The sequence below is a fragment of the Cyrtonyx montezumae genome, unplaced genomic scaffold (assembly GCF_038088225.1).
Source record: "Cyrtonyx montezumae isolate F1298 unplaced genomic scaffold, pur_monq_1.0 scaffold_24, whole genome shotgun sequence".
Lineage (NCBI taxonomy): Eukaryota > Metazoa > Chordata > Aves > Galliformes > Odontophoridae > Cyrtonyx > Cyrtonyx montezumae.
In genome coordinates, this window is record NW_027071981.1 from 11,377,612 (window position 1) to 11,397,397 (window position 19,786).

Genomic DNA, 19,786 nt, shown 5'->3' on the forward strand with positions numbered 1-19,786 from the left:
TAATAAAATAACAGTAGTTGAATGCATCATAATAGAGGTGTCAGGATTTGTATGTTCATAATGGATTTGATGCCCTTTATTTCTCTCTCTGGCTCCTTCTACTGATGGGTTCTACCATGCTGTGTATTTCTCTCTGTAGATGACTTCATCCGGGGTTTCATGAGAGAGTAGTGATACAGTTACTTATCTGGGTACATATGATAGCTTACAGGAGAAGATACAGTCTTCCTGTGCTGCTTTTCTTTTCCACACTAAACTTTGCAACTGCTCACTCTTCTGAGATGCTAATTTGTTTTCTTACTGTCCCCCTGCAAAGCCTGGGGGAGCTTCAGCTTGGGCTAAACCTTTATCAACAGGCTGAACTAGCAGCTGCTCGTATGACTGACATGAAATATGCAATAGCATGTAATGATCAAAATTGCAAGTGAAAGACAGTTTCTTCTTCTTTTTCTTGCAGGTATATGTAAGCATGCCTTCATGCATGCTTTTAATCTTTCTCTTAAAATTTTCTTTGCATTGCTTGTGTTTAACAGCAGCATCTTTTGCTGGTTTTCACAACTCAAAAGTAGAGCTCTTGATTTTTATTTATTTATTTCAAATAATCCGAAGGTAATAAATATAGTGCTGTATTTGCAGTACAGTAAAGAATGTGATCAAGTTGTGATGGAGAAACAAGAGAGATTATCCTAAATTTAGGTTTATTATTTCAGGAGTAGTAGCTTCTTTGCTTTCCACTGTTCTACTTTTTTAATTGCTGACTTTTCCATTAGCTTTTAACCTATATGATATTAATTTAGGACACAGCTAAGTGGGAGATGTCTGTTTTTCTTCAGTAGCTTTTCCCCTCACCCTACTTTTTTCTTAGTAGACATTCTGATCAACACCAATGTCTATTGAAAAAATAGGAATCACGAGTATCTGAGTATAACTTTACTGGATGAAAGAAGAAGAAAAAGGATCTGTGCAGCACATTAAAGCGGCTGCAGAGCAGTGTTGTTTTCTGAAATGTTCTTCCTTCTGCTAGGCAGTCTTTTAAAAAAGATTAAAAAAGAAAGTGTGGGGGGGTGAATCTAAAGCTACACTGGCCTAGGGGAAGAGCAGTAAAACATACAGGATATAACAGTGCTTCTTCGTGTAGTTGCAACAGCAGTAGCAAATGTGTGCTGTACATACTTCCAATTGTAAACATGTTTATTATTATTACTTTAGCCTCTAGAGTTTACTTCACATAACTCAAGAATAAGAAATCATTACTTTGGGTTTTTTGTACTATGTTTTTTGTTTTACATGTCTTTAAAGTACACTGTACTTTCCTCTGTGTATCCTTTCCTCCCCTTAATATATTTGTATACCTTTGTTGTGGCTTTTATTGCCCACCACGTAACTGGAGGGGAGAGGGATAAAATCAACCCCGTGTTAAGACTGTATCTCCTTCCTTTGGGAAAATGAAAGGAATCCAGTGATCTCAAAACTCATTTTTGTACAGACCTCCCGTTCCCTTCTCTCTTAATTTTTGGTGCATTTATCTGTGTATTTATTCCTGAAGGAAGATGAAAAAGGTGTAGGGTTGCTGTTCTGTGCAGTATGGACCCAGAAGGTTAGTTTGTTTCTTGATCAGTCCCAGAAATGTTCTATTGATTTGCATCTTGCTTCAGCTTACAGGTAACACAGATAATAAAAAAAACACAGTACACTTGTCAATACAGATGCACATAAATAATGAGATTTCTTTCATGAGTTACTTTGATAGTATTATCAGTGCATTAAAAAAAATGCAAGAAATGTTTTCTGATTGTCAGTGTCAAAAACAGTCAAGCCCTCAGATTATGTTGTCTAGTTTACTCTTAAAAGTATTCAGTACAATCAGGTGTCTCAGGCAACGTATGGTTATACTGAAATGCAGAGAGCAAAGATTATCCAAAACAAGAATCAAAAGCAAGCGTTTATCTGTCTATAAATACATACTAACATTTTCTGGTATAGGTAGTAATTTACAGTATAACAGCTGGGCATATTCTGGATTCCTCTTTAGCCTCTTCTGTCAGGATTTCTTTGGCAGATGGCACTCACAGATGGACATAACATTCTTAAGGAGCTTACTCTTTCTACTTCTTTACCCTCCAGTAACTCATGATACTATTAGAAAACTAAAAGCTTTGACATGAATTAGCCTTACTTAGCAGACTTTAATTTTTTAATCTTTAGAATATGCTGCTTGGCAGTGGTGGTGGTGTTCTTAATCTGTTTACTTAGTCCTTAGAAGCCAAAACGCAATTCTGATAAAGTTGGGTTGTCAAACTGTAGCAAAAATAGTCTTTTTCAAATATTTTTGAGTTGTCATTTTATTTCTCTTTCTAAAGTTTGGAGGAAAAAAGTGTAGAAGGATACAAAAGAATCTAGTTCAGAAACCCCAAAATAACTTTCAGTGGAGGCTCCCAGAGTTCAAACATGTTACCTTGTGCTCTGTTGTAATTACACTGAAATCTTAAGTAAATAAACGTAGTATTTTAAATTTGGTGTCAGTTGTTTTTATATTCATACAAAGCAGTTTGTTTTTAGCAAATATGTTTACATATCCACCTAATGGCCTGCCACAAAAAGAGCAAGTTGTGTTAAAGACTGAGTCTATCTATGTGCTTAGTGTTGTCCCTCAGTATTCATGCAGCTTTGGCCTTGAACATGAAGGCTCTCATTCTCTCAAGTGTTTATTCAAATGGTCATTTTCTGTGATGAATGTAATCAGTGTGGATTTTCTGTTGAGCAGTGTGAAACTATAAGCAGAATGTTTGGATCCCAAAAAAGCGTTGTGACAGCTGGGCAAGTTAAGAGATGCCCTCGGTTAGGTCTTCCACTTGTATGTATTAGTAATTTATTAGAAAACTATAAGATAACAGATGGAGGGGGAGAAATTAAATCTCGTTGTTGTTGGTTTTTTTTTTCCCTTCAATAATATGTAAATGAAAGTTTCTCAACTTCTTTCTCAAATATTATGTAGTCTACTGTAATAATACCTCTAGTTCATGACCCATTTTCCACTGCTTTTTATTTCAGGGCTCTGCTAGTGTAGGCTAACAGAGTAATCCATTCCCTCTCATCATTTTTTTTCTACAGAGACCTCTTAACTTATTATTGTGTTTTCAGTGTAGGCATAGTTACTTAGTGACATAAAGGTATAAATTAAATTTTTGCTTTCACCCTTCTTCTGGGAAGTATTTGGGTTCTGTAGAGTAAACTTGACGTGTCTTTCTCATACCGTGGGCTTCAGGCCTGGACATAGTGCACTAGATGGGGCCTCATGAGGGCAGAGGGGGACAATCCCCACCCTCTCCCCACTGCCCACCCCCTTTTGATGCAGCCCAGGGTACTGTTGGCTTTCCTGGAAGTAAGCCCATGTAGCTGGCTCCTGTCCTGCTCTTTGTCCACCAGGACCCACAAGTTCTCCACAAGGCTTCTCTCGTTGTGTTTTTTACCCAGTCTTTACACACGTCTGAGATTAACCTGACCCAGCTTCACCAGCACTACTATTTGAACTTTATTATGTTCTCAGGTGCCTGCTTTTCAAGGCTATCCAGGTCCCTCTGGATGGCATCCCTTCCTCCTGCTGCACCATTCAGGTTTGTGTCATCAATAGACTTGCTTGGGTGTGCTCTCAATCTCACTGTCTTTATCATCGATAAAGATATTGAACAGCACTGGTCCAAAGATCAATCTCTGGGGGGCACCACTTGTGATTGGCCTCTACGCAGACGTAGGTATGTTGAGCACAACCTTCTGGCCGAGACCATCCAAACAACTCTTTATCCACTGAATAATCTACCCTTTGAATCCATTTATCTCAAATTTAGAAATAAGGGTATGGTGCAGGACCGTGTCAAAGGCCTTGCTCAAGTCTGGGTAGATGGCATCTGTTGCCTTCCATTTGTCCACCAGTGCTGTCACTCCACCATAGAAGGCCACCAGATTGGCCAGGCACAATCTGCTTTGTATCACCGGCTTGCCCTTTGTATGCCTTAGCATAGCTTCCAGGAGAATCTGCTCCGTGATCTTCCCGGGCACAAAGGTGAGGCTCATCAGCCTAGACTTCCCCAGATCTTGTATTTTTAATAATGGCAATGATTTGTTGTGCAGTGACTCAATTTGACTAACATTTGAGCCAGGTTTAAGTCACAGTCCTCAGATATGAAAAGCCAGAGGTATTAGGGGAAGCTGCTATCATAGCTGATGCTGCTGATGTTGGAAAGAAACCATATGATGATGCTGGGTTTCAACAGAATAAAACAGATATTAATCTGCTAATAGTACTTAGTATCAAGTGTCAACTTTTCCTGAAACTGCTAAGTGAAAGAAAGACTGTTTTGAGACAACAGTCATAGATCTTGTGATTACCATACTTCTGAGATACGAGAAGACTTGTACTCTGTGCCCTGCTGCAGCTGCTGACTTGTGCTCTGAAGTCATGCTTATTAGAATAGTCTTCTATAAAAGCAAGAGTTCTTATGCAGAGAAAACAGAGGCAAAGGATTAGCGGTGTGGATGGCAACTTGTTTTGTATTATCCGATGGTTTGGGGCGAGTCTTCCCGGCATTTATTTTTCACAGTGTCAGTAATGTCAAAGACTAACCTTGATTGCTGTGTGGGATAAGTACGGATTTTGTGTTTGCAGGCAAAGGAAATTTTGCATTTGAGCCAATTTCATAAGCCTGTCTGCTATTAAATGTCAAGACACGATTGAGGCAATTTTGCCTGTTTATCTGCTGTATCCTTGCAAAGTTTAGAGAGTTCTATGAACTGGAGTTTGGAGTGCAGAAACATTCGGGTTACTAATACTGAGACTGAAGGCATGCTCTGTCTTAAGCCAATAGAACTTGAAAGTATATATCCTTCAACTGAATACATATAGTATCATTGTGATTTAAGTTCCTATTTTTTCTTCCATTATCAGTTTACACATCTTTAAAAACTTATGGGTCTGCAAAACAACTGAAAAAGAAAGTTTATCTCCTGTTTTCTTGTTCTACTGCAAAATCCTAGTCCACTTTTTTTCTTCATTTTTTCCCCTTCTAGTTCCAATGCTTGATATTCAGACTATTTCATGTAAGTTCCATATTTTTTTTAATCTGAATCTTTATCAGTTCCAGAACGTGTTGGCTATCTGAACTTCTTTGCCTGTGATTGTCTGCCATAAGGAAATGTTTTTCTAGTAATGCCTACAACTTAAACTTTCATTTCATAGCTGTTTAAAATAATATCTATAAATCAGCATTGTAAGGTACTGCATTTAAAATGTTTCTGAAATGACACACTGTCTTTCTGGTTTCAGTCTGTAAAATTGACGAGACAATGGAAATAATGGTTAGATGTGCAAGAGACTTTACCTTGATAGGATATCTAAATCCTCAGCAGAATGATGGTATTTAGCCTGAATGTGAGAGTTTTTTCCCTGGCTGTCTGGTTCTGACAGTTGATAAGCATTTTAGATGAAAAGTAATAGCTGCAAGGATTATGTAGCTGCTTATCAAAAGGAATTTTTCAAGTTATTTATTTTTTGAGAAGAAGAAAAACAAGTGGAACTAGGCAGTTTCTAAAAATAATTATCCTTATTCTTGAACTGTTGTCATATTTGGGATGACCGTTATTTTAAAGCAAGCACATATACACAATGGTCATAGGGAGGTATTGTTCCTAGGTTAAAAAAAAGAAATGCTGTGACATTGTAGTGTTATTGTAGCAGAGTGTTTAGTTATAAACCAGTAACTCCAGCAAGTTCAAGTGTTCAGGAATGTGTATCAGTGCCTGAACAAACTGAAGATGCGTATGTGTTGGCTGATGTATACATTCCTTGTTGATTGTTGTTATTTCCTTTGTAAGCATTTGGAAATGCTTGAAGTGTATTGGATACGTTCAGCTAAATTCTGCATTGTGTCCAGAAGACTTGTCTGAGTGGCAGAAATCAGATCAATGTAGAACAGCAGAGGAAAGAGAAAGGACTTGGAGAGGTTGATAGTTTTCCACTGCTCCAAGGCGAGATGAAATCAGAGTGAAACTGTTCTTGAAAGATATTTGTCTAACCGGTTCTTTAAAAAACAACACAGGGATGGATATGATGAAATTTCCCTAAGCAATTTGTTGCAGTGTGTTACTGTCATTATTATGAAAGTGCTTTCTCATGTCTAGCTTAAGAATCTTTCAGTGGAGTTTAAATTCTTTACTACTTGCATTGCCCACACTCAGTGCTTTCAGTCTTCGCATTGCATGTTGTAAGAATGTAATCTAAATACTCTACACTAACAGAGGAAATTAGGAGCTTCTACATCCACTAAAAATGAGATGATTTCTCCCAGTTGGGTTTAAGTATTGAAAAATGTGCTTTCTCAGAAAGTGTAGTCTTACACTAAAGAACATCAGGTTCAGTTCCTAATTATGTCTTATAGATGGTAAACAGTGAACACCTAAATGCTGAAGTAAGCACACTGATATAATTCACGTATACGTGTTGTCAGTGAGAGTTTTGGGTAATGCACGTGCTGCATCTAGAACTTGAAACCTTGATTTGTACATTGTTTTGTTTAGTTTTGTTGTATGACTAAGACTAAATCTTGCTTAGAGTGTGCAGCGGTGTAAGTATAAAGCTACACAGACTGATCAGTAAGAATGATCGTATACCAGATCTAAACTTTTATCATCCTGCTTTTGTTGAGCTGTCCTAGTAATTGATGGGAGTCTGTCCACTGGGTTTAATGAGATTTAGATGAATCTCCTGCTTCCGAGAGTAGTGAGATTGTTTTAACAGAGGTGAATTACTGGATGTTTCTGGAACAACACATACATAATGATTTATTATCAAGACTATGTGTAAACAAAGGAGTTTTACAATATTATTATATAGTTTAAGGAAAAAAGCAACCCAGAACCATCTCACTGCAAGTTTGAAATACAATTGCTCATAGCATTTCTTTTTTTTCTCTTTATGTGGTTTCTTTGCTTATTAAGACATACATCCTGAAGTGTTTTGTCTTTGACTGTTCCTATAGACTTCAGCTACGTACACATCCACTGTATCATTTTCAGTTTAAAGCTTTAGTTTGTCAGCTTCACGTGAAGCAGGTTTTGTTTAGTATACAAACATGATGCAACTGTTTGGGTGCTATGCAAATTATAAGGTCGTAATCAGAGTTATTTAAATTATTTTGAAATCGATAGAAAATAAATGCTTTCTGGATTCCACCCAAAGTGGGGGAGTGTCTGTTTAGGAGAAGGCGCAGTAGAGTCTTGATTAAGAGGAACAGTTAATGAAGTACAGCGTGTTCCATATTCTCAGGGTGTTATCTTGTGCAGCCTATCTTATTGGGATTACTAAAGAATAACTGCCAACTGTCTGAATCTAATTTGGCTCAGTGCTCGTTGGTCTTTCTGCCAGATGGAGCATATTTCTAGTTTTGCTCACTAGAATGTAGATAAAGTTCAGTTGTCAGACTATGGCAGCTTTGATATAACCTGGCTGGCTGTAATGGAAAATAGAAATCAGCTCCTGGACATCAGTGGCTGTAGATGTGACTGAAAAAATGAACAGTTGACTAGTGTTCTTGATGGAAGGTGACTGCTTGCTTCACTCTGCGTATCTGAAGCAGGCATTGCAAGTATTAAAATGCTGAATACCTTAAGAAAAATTTCACAGGCACCAAATTTTCTCATTTCATTGAAATGCTGCCAAAAACAAATGTCTTCTTTTTTTTTTATCATGGTTGTATCATTTCTGTGTGAAAAGGGGTGTGGAAGAGAAGCTTGTCTGAAAGAACAGAAGAGATTGAAATAAGCTGTTTGCAAAACCTGTCCTGGCTAAGAATAACCCTGTGCATTGAAGGAATTTTGGATAAAAAGTCCAGGAATTTTGACAGTAAAATCCTGATGTTGGATTTTTTATTTTTATTTTTGTGGAGGTAACTTGGCAGAGAGATAGCTCTCCTTAAGGAATAGATAACAATAACCACTGATGTTTGCTTTTAACTTATTGGTTTATGCTTTAAGAGAATTCTCTTGCATGCATAATGAACATACAGTTTATTGTGTAATCAGTTGTCTGGTCTATTTTTCATCTGCTTTATTTTGGTTTTCATTGATAACGTGAAAAAGATGCTGTTCATCTGAAAGTAATTTGATATAACATTTTATACTGCTCTCAAGATTACATCTTAGAGTGTGTGATCTCTTCTGAAGAGTGAATCCGTTTCTGTATTTTTCTACTGTTATCAATTAAAAAATTTTTTTGTTCTCCATATTATCACTTTCTTAGCCAGTGCCTTAAAACATACTAGTAGCTCTGCTATCTAATTACTCCTTCCATTTCAGACAAGCCCATTTCTTTCTTCAGGCTTAGCTGACTGCGAATTTAGAAACCCACTATACTTTTATTGTCATTTTAATTCTAGTGCATTTTTAAAGAGCTCATCTGTGTTTGTGAAGACAGTCCATTAGCACTTGAAGTGTTTAGCCTGAGGAGGGCATGTCCTCTATTCTTGCCTCATCTGACTGCCTTCTGTTTGTATTAGTTACAGAAGAGGGTTCACCTTTTCCTCCATTTCTATCTGATTATTTTTGTTTTGAAAATAAGAGGTAAATAAAGTGCAAATGAGTAACAGAAACCCAGCGCGTTCTGTGTCATTACTGTACAGTTAGTGAGAAGAGTGGTCCTCACTGATTGCAAGTTCTTCAATGATTAAGTGATTCAGAGAGGTATATCTGTTCCTGATGTTCATCTATACTTTGAAATCTCAGTCATCAGATAATCCATGTTGGAAAGAGCTTCAGTCGATCATCCAGCCTCAATTGCAATATACAGGACCTCACAATTTAATATCAGAAATGAATCCGGGAAAAAAAAAATGCATTCACGTTATTTGTTCTGTAACTGGAATGTGCTATGGGTTTTGCAAGTCTCAGAGGGAGTGCTTTGTCATGAGTCTTACTGAACAAGTGAAATTCTACACTTATTAACAGAGAAATCAAAATAAATGGCAATAATCCAAATGTCTGCAATAGTCTCATTTTAGAATTTTGTTTATATTAACGCAGTTCCTATGTAAAATGTTTGGGTTTTGATTATGGCTTAAGAAAGTAAACTTGTTTTAAAGGGAGTTCAATGAAGTCATCTGTATAAAGAAGGCAATCTGAAGAATGAAAAGCTTCTCTTATTAAACCAGGCAGTATTATGAAGTTTGAGGAATGACTTTTTGAAGATTTGTCCATTTCTATCAGAAGCCTCCACACTTCCATTTTTTGTACAAGTGAAGTTGCCAGTATCACCCAAACTGGCTGTTCCTGAAGCATTTGTCAACTGAACAGAAGCAAATAATGAAAGTCTGCATGGTATACAAATACATCAGTTTGTCCAAGCTGCTATACAGCGCTGATTTTCTCATAAAATCAGGGCCAAATCAGCTAAAAGAAAAAAAAAAAGAGTAAGAAACAGTTAAAAGGTTGATTTCTCTAGACTTCTGGCTCCTTTGAGGTTGAGATGCCACTCATGTTGAAAACAAAACAAAGCAGAAAGCAGCTTTTGCTCAGATCACATCCTCTGATGAGAATGCTGCCAACAGTTTGATAGAAGGATTTATTCGAGTACGCTGGATACCCACAGCCCTGCAATTCACTGTGGTGTACTTTCTGAAGAACTTGTGCAACAGATTTGCTGTGTACTGAATCTAACTGTAGCAACCTGCCCCTGGTGTACATCAGGCTTCTCATGGTGTGGCCATCAAGAGTAGTGCTGAACAGTCTGTGACTTTCTAGAATGTGGTTAAGGTCTCTTTAGGTCAGAGCAAGTCCTCAAGTTCTGTGTTTGTTCCCACTATAAATCCCTTTCATAAAATGGCTTTCAAATGCTTATGTTTACTAAAAGGGAATTATTTCCTATTTCGAGTGACAAGACCTTTTTCTTAGCCTGCAGCAAACTAGTTACAGTGTTATTACAATGTTAGGGCTCCATAGCCCTTTACTCAGATGGCCTGCCTGAGCACTAGTGTTGACTTTGAGGGATATAGTAATAGTTCATCTGCAGTCACCTAGTAACTTTTGCTGTTGAGATTCAGTCTAGTGATTTATTCACTAAACCACATTACTCTAAACTATATAATTCTGACAAGTTTTAGATACTTGCTCTGGAGTTTTTAATTCTGAGTATCTACCTGAAGCAGCATCATCTCTTTCCAGGAATGAGATTAGGAAGCATGTATTGCTTTTTCTTGGGTAGTTTACAAATGGGGAACAACAACAACAACAAAAAAACCTTTTAAGTTTTTTAAGAAATTCTTTTGCTCTGAGATACTACTGAAATTCGTGATAGACTCTTCCTTGAGTCATGGATAAATTTACATTCTTCTCCTTCCTGCCATGCCTGCTTGCAGTATATAAGGTTACAACTTTTCCTATGCTGTAATAGATGTTATGAGTTTGAAATAAATGTGTAGTTTTGGGTCCTGTAATTTTAGGGTATTTTTTGCTTTATGTTTGCTCTGTAAGAATCAATAGTACTCTTCCTTTCAGTGCCAGAGAAGATTCCTGTGCAGCAGAACAAAATGATGATGATGAAAGAGGAAATAAGGATTGGAGAAATAGGAAGCCAATGGGAATGGGAAAGGAATCTGAGAAGTGACCATACAAAATACTGACTGATGTGATCTATAACGAGAGAAAAAAAGTTGATGTGTACACACAGGGGAGACTAGAACTAAGGGGTGAAGAAACTGACAGTGGATGAATAGAATTGGAGTGGAGGAGCAGGCATCTCAAGTTCTAAGATGTATTTAGGAGGCAGAGGGTGATAGGAATAGGATTATAGCTGAGGTAGAAGCATAACTCTACTGCATACAATAAGGAAGCTGGGATAAGCCAAGGAACATAAGGAAAGACCATCCTCTGTTTAGAACAGAAGGATGAGTTCTGACCAAAAGAGAGGTACCAAATACCTTCAGAACAAAAATCGTGAGTAAAGAATAATTATAGATGAATTTTTGGAATAGATTCCATTACACAACTTTAATGGCATCTAACAACTGCAGGCTTAGTGGAGATGCAGGTTTTATGATGATGTTTTCCCTCATAGTTACCTCCTTCTAACTCTTCAGTTACCCTGGCAATAATTACTCCCCTTCCTTGTTCCCAGCTGGGGCTGATAATTTTGCTAGCTTTGCTTACGGCCCACTCTGCTCGGCAGGTGCCAGCAATTCTTGCCTTCAAACTATTTGACTAGTGTATTTCAGCTGAATTCAGAACAGTAGTTCAAAACCCATATGTTTTGTTGTAAGTGCTGAAAAGAATTAGTAAGAATTAAGTTGGGCTTTTTTCATAACTGTAAAAATGACACCTTCAGAGTTATTGCTGAGTCTTACAAATGTTGCTGTGCAAGAAGTACCTGTTCCTCTGAGTGCTTTCACTGTTTGCAGTTTTGTTTTTGCATAGCGCAGACAATAGAGGGAGCTTTTTATTGTTGTTTGCTGCTTAGTGAGTTGAGGTAGGGGGGAGACAGATTGATTTTATTATAATAATCACTATTATTATTTCTCTTAGGAATATATTAAAAGAGCATGGATAAATGGAGCCCCGAAGGTGACTCCTATTTTTGTTTGGCTTGAACTAGGCCCAGCTTCTAAAAGGAACTTAATGCATGTTTTTATGAAATATTTTAAGCTGAAGTTAGATTTCCAGAGGTCTCAACAGCACATGTTTGTTTTCATTTAGGAACATGTTTTCAATAGGTCACTAAAATAAAGTATCTCAATCTGGAGGCATATTCAGTGTCATCAAAAATCAAGTGGAAGAAGGTTATCTGGAGAATGCTCTTCATTAATTTTTATGATTAACTTTGTAACAAAATGTTGTCACTGTGCAAGATGTGGAAGTTTAGTTTTGTAAGCAGTATTTTGTTGTTGTTTTATAAATGTTCGTTCGTTTTTATAAGGAAGCTAAAATTGGGCCACTGCCTACTTTCTTTGAGTTTTGGAAGTGAGCTTTTATCTCCTACTTTTAACATTTTGGTGTCAATATATGCAAGTCCAAGAGTTAATGGTAGATCGCAGATCAGAAGCTGAGTTCTGAGTTAGATTTGTTAACAGTGCATTGGTTTTTCTTACCTTTAATTGCATAAGAATTTTAGACATTGGCCTGGTTACATGAGGGAACCTGAAATATCAGAAATATTATCTATACTCAAATAAAAAGATTGAGTGTGTTAGAGGTGATAGCTGCTCTGTTCTTTAAGCTCTGTAGTATCTGTTTTTCAAGTCACAAGACTAATTATTAGGCACTGAATCAAGAGAGATGCAGAGTAGCACATTGCTTGTTACCTGGGACATGCTGGCATGTTCCAGCTCTGCTTGTCACTTTCCTCTGTCTTCTGCATGCTGTCAGTTCTGGTGAGTGTGACAGTGGAGAGCACGGAGAATGGGAGGACTGCAGCTTCAGCACTAAACAGAGCCACACCTCCTCAGCCAACTGCATGTGAAATATGGGTAGTCTGGTGCCTTAGTCAGATCTTAGTTATTAAAAAAATATGGCTTTGAAGAGACAGGAAAAAAGAAGCAAGGTGTAGCTCTGCCTTTGTGAAATAGGTTTTTAAAGTCAGGAGTGAATCAGGATTTGAGTCTGTGCCAGATGCAAGATGTGAATTATTGCATATGGAAATATATGTGAAAATCTTTATTGGAGTAAAAGCCTGTTAGAAAACTACTGGCTTAATTGATATGGAAAGAGCGTAAGCCATGAAAGCCATGGAAAGCTGGGGAGGGAATCCTTTATCAGTGAATCTAGTGATAGAAGAAGGGGTAAGAGCTTTAAATTAGAAGAGGGAAAATTTAGGTTAGGTGTTAGGAAAAAACTCTTTACCTATAGGGTGGTGAGGCCCTGACACTACTGCCAGAGCTGTGGGTGCCCCATGCCTGGAGGCACTGCAGGCCAGGTTGGATGGGGCCCTGGGCAGCCTGAGCTGGTGAAATCACCATGGGCGTGGTTTGGAGCTGGGTGATCAAAAAAAGACTTTGCTGTGATTTTGAGAATATCTTCACTTGTGAATATTTGTAAATCTGTCTGTAAATAATTTGATTAAATTCATTTATACGTTTTATTGTGTATGAGTAAAGCTAGAACTTGCATTCTGTTTGTTTTAGGGGGGTTGTTCTTACGTCATAAAAATAACTGTTAAGTGTAAAAATATTTGTCGTTCTTTATCCATACAGTAACAATTTACCTTTGAATTTTTTAGATGAGGGTAAATGTAAATTCAGCATATTTTTAAAATTGAAACTTGGTACCTTAGAGAAAAAAAAGAATTTCAACATTTGAACTTAGTTTATAAGTTGAACAATAAAACTCCCTCTGGTAAGTAAGAGAACATAGATACTTTCCCACAGTCAGTTGTCTAGTGGAGTGTGTGTGAGTTTAATCTACCAGTGAAAGATGAGAGGATTTGGACTGCACAACTCTTACTACAGTTAACGTACACTATTTGATTTGATCTACAAGTACAAGTCCTATCAAGAAACATCCTTGGTGTAGATTTTCTTACATAATGTGATTGTCTATCATCTGCTGAGTTTTTTTGTTTTTGTTTTTGAATGATGAGTGTTAGAGTTGATGATTGAGATATATATTATGCAGTAGATTTTTGTACTAATTTTGAAATGTGTTTTTTTTTTTTTTTCCTCAGGGATATTAAACCAGACAACATCTTGATGGATATGAATGGCCACATTAGATTAGCAGATTTTGGTTCTTGTCTGAAACTTATGGAAGATGGAACGGTAAATTAGAGTGATATATTCCTAAACCCATTTTTCCTCAGTCCTTTTCTAGGCACTCAAATACATGTTATTAAATTGAAAAAGTGGAGTATTCTAAATCTAATAGAATTATAGTGGTATTAGTTTGCAACTAACCTCAGCTCAACATATGACTGTGTGCTGTTTGGATTTACTGTATTTTAAAAGCTTTTTAGAAGCGTATAGTTAATTCATTAATAAAGGGATGCTGCATTATCCATACTGAGTAGGTGTTTGTTGATGAATCATGAATGAGCAGCTTTGAGCTCTAAGCTCTAATTTTTTACTGGAAATGGAATCTTTTGTATAAGCAGAACAAGATACAATTTGCGTATCATCATCATGTTTCAGTAGTATATTAAAACTTGCACAGTATCTAGAAGGTGTGAATAGAATGTAAAACCAGTGGTGTAAATCATGCCCAAGAGTGTTAAAAAGATTTAATTTGTGTGATTACATAAAATATAATTAATGAATAATAACTGTAGCCTAAGTTTTGGCATTTTGTTCTCTGTTTCTCTGAGTTTTTCAAAAGTGTATCCTTGGGATGCTTCTTTATGAGGTGTTTTGAATGCTTTAATATTCTGTTATAAATTTAGAAGCCTTTTTGTGTGTGTGTTTTGGTGTTATTGTTATGACTAGAACATTAAGCTAAATTTAAACGTGTTGCCACAAACACTAGTGTCTATAATGATGGAAGCTGATCATAGTCTTGGAAATGTAACTTGTACAGGTTCAGTCTTCAGTAGCTGTTGGGACTCCAGACTACATCTCTCCAGAAATTTTGCAGGCCATGGAAGATGGAAAAGGGAAGTATGGGCCCGAGTGTGACTGGTGGTCCCTAGGCGTTTGCATGTATGAAATGCTTTATGGAGAAACACCCTTTTATGCTGAGTCCTTGGTGGAGACCTATGGGAAAATAATGAACCACAAAGTTAGTGCATTTTCTCTGTCTCTCTCTCTCTAAGCTAATTTTAATTAGTAGTATGGTAACTTGGAGGCATATTTTGAAATTAATTCTTCATGGAATAATTCTGTTAATGTTCATTACCATAAAATGTTCCTATACAGAGAGTTTATAGTTATGGTTTGCAGATGGACTTCCTTTAGGATAAAGCAGCTCAAAATTAAAAGTCTGGATGTAGCAAAATGACTGTTAATTCACTCACTGGAGAAAGTCTTGGCTACATTGCCTTACTCCTTTTGTACTATTTTTTTCTTTTGGATACGTTGGTTGGCTTATGCATCAGATTCTTAACTGTTCTTCCACCTGGAGGCAGCTGTAGAGTCCAACAGTTCAAGAGCAATTCAAATAAACAAGAAAAACCAGAATACAAAAAATTTTCAGTAGTTTCCATTCTTTGTGGGAAGTGTTTTTCCTAGAAACCTTACTGTATATTTTAATAACTTGAGCATTTGTACATTTATTTTTCTACTTAATAATTATCACTCAGAAGGATGATTTTTTCCAACTTTTTATTGGTAGTAAACTGTTTTCTGTTATTTTAATCTTTAAGGAGAGATTCCAGTTTCCTGCTCAAGTGACAGATGTCTCTGAAAGCGCAAAGGACCTCATCCGAAGGCTAATTTGTAGCAGAGAGCATCGACTTGGACAGAATGGGATAGAGGACTTTAAGAATCATCCATTTTTTGCTGGGATTGACTGGGACAACATTCGAAACTGTGATGCACCTTACATCCCAGAAGTCAGCAGCCCCACTGATACATCAAACTTCGATGTGGATGATGATTGCTTAAAAAATTCCGTAAGTACAGAATTAGTATTTTGCCAAATCTATTTTTGTAGTATGCTTCAAAAATATATGCAAGTGGAAATTTATTTTTTGTGTTCATTATGTTCTTCACAAATAACAATCAAATGCAGCTTTGAAGAACCCCTATGAGATGCACATTCATAACTTGGAAGCTGATGTTCCAAGTATGTATCTGTAGGGATAATTTCAGTTAAAAGTCGTGAAGTCATTGTATCCTTACTTCTAATGTGTATATCTGTTATTTGCAGTGACAGTTTTTTTGTGTGTCCAGCTTTCATAAAGAATATATTTTACATATTTATTTACATATACAGGACACTATTTCTAGTAGAGCATTGCTGATACTTGTATTTTATTTGCATAATGTGTTTTATCGTAGCACTCTATTTGTAATTGCCCATATTTCTGCCAAATTTCATTTCAATTCATACTGACTGAAGTTTTTCAAGGTTGTTCTCTGACTTAGGTTTTGCTTAGGAAACTTTTTCCTTAAAGTTACAGCCATTATTTTCAGGAACAATCTTACTGAGAAATAAATAGTTTTACCTTCACTAAAAATCTTTCCAACTAATGATTTTTAGCAGTCCTGGTGTTTCTGTGCTTTTAAACCGGACCTGTGCCAGATGGTAGGGATTCTAGCATCAGAGGAAAGACTTCTGTTCTCTATGTGGGAATGCATTTTTATTTATTGAAAGATGCAGAAAACTGTTGTTTGCATGTGAGGTTGGGCTTTGTTCTGTCTTTAATTTATGAAGGTTTTGATGATGCCTAGTATCTCAGAACCTCAGAGAAAAATAGCTTTAAGCATTGCAAGGTAGAGAGTATAGTACGTTTTTGCTTCAACTGAAGGATATTGTATTTAATGTGTCTTAACCTCATAACCTCAAATTCTTTATATGTGACTTTGAAGTGTTTTCCTATCCATCTTTCATACACATCTTGTGAGGAAGTTTCACCTACTTACACACTACTGTATATTCACCTATTGTATATTGTATTCACATACTGTATACTATAGATTGTGAGCATCATAAAAAAGCAAATGAGAGTTATTATTTTTTAATTCATTGGAAGGTTTGAATGACATACATCGAATGAGGAATGCTTTTCTCCCTTGATAGCCTGTTTAATGACAAAAACATTTTTATGCTAACTTGGTGTATTTTTATATATTACATGCTATTATAGATAGACTTAGGTGATGTATTTCATATTTGGCTGTAGGTAGGGATAACTGAGAATCCAGTTAATACAATACTGTCACTAACACTTAAGCCATAATTAAATGCAAATTCTGTTTGTAGTCCAGTGGAGTATTATTCTCTCAACTCTCATTTTTCTAGGAGACGATGCCTCCACCATCACACACTGCATTTTCTGGCCATCATTTACCATTTGTAGGTTTCACATATACAAGCAGCTGGTAAGTAAAAGTTCTGAAATTGTCTGTAAGATAGTTACATAATTTCCTGTTTCTCTATGATTCCCACTGCAAACATAAATAACTAAATACTGTGGCCTGTTGAGGAGATTAACAGAGTATAGGCTAAGATGCAGTTTGTCCAAAAAGAATAAACTTGTCTGCAGGTAAAATTTACATCAAGGTCAACAACTGTGTTCAGAGGAGTTCTGTTGAGGGTGGTGCTTTTTCAGACAACGTGACCACATAACAGAATGACAAATGACATTAGCTGTGTGGATCCAGGGGGAACTTGGCTTAAAAGACTTTAAAAAAAAAAAAGTTTTATTTGTAGTCACCAAACACTCTTGTAAGTTTGAATAGAAACAATACTTGATATTAATGTAGCATCTGTTATGTTTGTCTGTGCTGCTAAATTAAACAGTAACAACAAAGTCTATATACTCTTCCACGAACATTTATGAAAATAAATAAATAATAATTACAGCTATTGAAAATCCAGCCGTGTTTCTGCAAACACATGTGCTGGATGCTGGTAATGTGAGATCACCCACAGACTTCAAAAGGATTATTTACATAAATAGCAAGTGAACATGAGTATACACAGAACCAGGGTTTCACAGTATTTTTCAGATATAGATGCCCTGGTTTTCACATGAAATTTTCACACCGTTAACTGTAGTTGTTGTATTTAAAAATTTTTTGGGAACTTCATGAATTATTTTAAAATAAGCCATTTCTGTAATCTTATAAACTATCTAGAAGGTCACTTTTTGCTATCTGGCTAACTTGAACTGTCAGTGATGGTCATTTTTAATCAGGAGAGTTGAAAATACATTGAGATCAGTCATGCTAGGTGACAATTGATTTCTAATAAGCACATGTTAACCAAGTGTTATTTTATTGTATAAATATATTCTATAAGGATTTGCAGAGTTATTCAAGATTTAAACAACTTTACTGCTTTTGTTTTGTTGTTGTTTGTTTTTAATTTTGAAGATGATCTGTTGTAAAATCAAATACTGTTGAACTTTTTTTTCCCAGTGTGCTTTCAGACCGCAGCTGTCTGAGACTGACAGCTGGACCACCCTCCATGGATCTTGATGCCAACATTCAAAGAACTCTGGAGGACAGTTTAGCAACAGAAGCTTATGAGAGGAGAATAAGACGTCTAGAGCAGGAAAAGCTTGAACTTAGTAGAAAACTGCAAGGTATAAAAAGAGATTTCAGTCACTCTTCTGACCTAATTAGCTGGCAATTCTGCAAAGCACAGTTTATCCTGTGGAAAAAAAAAAACAAAAAACCAAAAAACTCCTGAAATATCTTGTAGCAGAACAAACACCTCTTTCTTATTTCTGTTTACAAATTAAACTTCTGATAGCCTTTATGCCTGAACTATCCCACATATGCAATTCCTTAAAACTTGCTGACTCTGCACTATGTCTAAAATAAATTAATTTGTCCAACTAACAAATGCTGAAAAATTGGCACTTAGCCATTCTAAATTTTAAACTGTAGAATCCTAAATATGTAGATATGTATAGTTTTTTACAGGAGTGAGATGTAGTCTTTCTGGGAACAGGAACTGTATCTGTCTTGATACAAAAATGCTTGCATTCCCTCAAGTGTATGTTGCTCTGATATTTGGAAAAATTAAAACAATTTTTTATTTGCAGTTGTACATTTTGTAAATATCCATCATAATTTTTGATTTAAGCTTTTGTGTCTGTGAGTTAGGTGTTAACGTTTGGGATGTGACCTTAAGTGCATACTTCTAACATGCTGTAGTGGTGGGGCTTTTGACTCAATGTTCATTTCACAGTAACATCCTTCTGACCACCTCTGTCCCTGTCTCTTGCATCTCTTACTAGAGTCCACTCAGACAGTCCAGGCTCTTCAGTATTCAACAGTGGATGGCCCAATTGCAGCAAGCAAAGATTTAGAAATTAAAAGCTTAAAAGAAGAAATCGAAAAGTTGAAGAAACAGGTAACAGGTAAGTTTGCTTAATGGTAACAGGTTTTATATTAATAAAATTGTGACTTTTTTTTTACTCTGAGATAGCACTAGTTTTGTTTTTGTTTATTAGAGTTTCCCAGTATATTTTTACTTCTCATTACACCCTTTTCTTCACTTGTAGCGCAACACTTTCTTCAAGTTCAGCTTAATACTCAGTACTTCAGTCATTCTTACTACAAGAGGGAAAGGAATTTTAAGTGACTTCTGCTGTTATTATTAGTGGTAAAGTTCCATTGGATTCAAATTGTGCTACTGCTAACTTACAGACATATGATCAGGCACTCCCTGAGAATTTTTGTATGTATTACCTTATTTTTTTCCCCCTCAACAATGTAGTACTAGAGCAGACTTCTTTATTTTTGCAGTTTCAAAAGTCAGTGTTGTCCTTTTCAAGTCACAGTCACTGTAGCACACGTTGGTATTTTCTGCTTTGTATGCAGGTAAACTGGAGGTGAGGAAGGGTTGTTTTTTTGATTACAGAGGTAAATGTGAGAAGTGAAGAGGTTAGCCTAGTAGTTTTTTTTGCAGTTTGCAAAATGCTTGTGTTGTGGTTTAACCTGGCAGACAGCTGAACACCACACAACTGTTTGTTCATTCCCCACCCCTGCAATGGGATGGGCCTGAAAGTTGAAAAGACAAATTTAATAACTTCTGGGTTGAGATAAGGACAGTTTAATAAGAAAGAAAGAGTTAAAAAAAAATCAGGAACAAAACAAGAATAAAGTAAACTAGTGATGGGCAGTGTAGTTGCTCACCACCAGCTGAT

The 19,786-nt window shown here is 36.4% G+C and overlaps 1 protein-coding gene across 8 annotated transcripts in view; it reads left to right on the forward strand.

Moving 5' to 3' along the window:
* CDC42BPA (CDC42 binding protein kinase alpha) overlaps positions 1-19,786 on the forward strand; it is a 155,088-nt gene that overhangs the window by 66,978 nt on the left and 68,324 nt on the right. For all 8 annotated transcript variants that reach the window (XR_010622409.1, XR_010622408.1, XM_065739676.1 and 5 more), the window contains 6 exons: positions 13,697-13,790; positions 14,542-14,742; positions 15,326-15,574; positions 16,927-17,006; positions 18,048-18,214; positions 18,875-18,997. Coding sequence is in view for 6 of the 8 variants with exons in the window: in XM_065739676.1 (XP_065595748.1) it covers positions 13,697-13,790; positions 14,542-14,742; positions 15,326-15,574; positions 16,927-17,006; positions 18,048-18,214; positions 18,875-18,997 (914 nt within the window). In the remaining 2 variants the exon portion in view is untranslated. The remainder of the gene's footprint in view (positions 1-13,696; positions 13,791-14,541; positions 14,743-15,325; positions 15,575-16,926; positions 17,007-18,047; positions 18,215-18,874; positions 18,998-19,786) is intronic.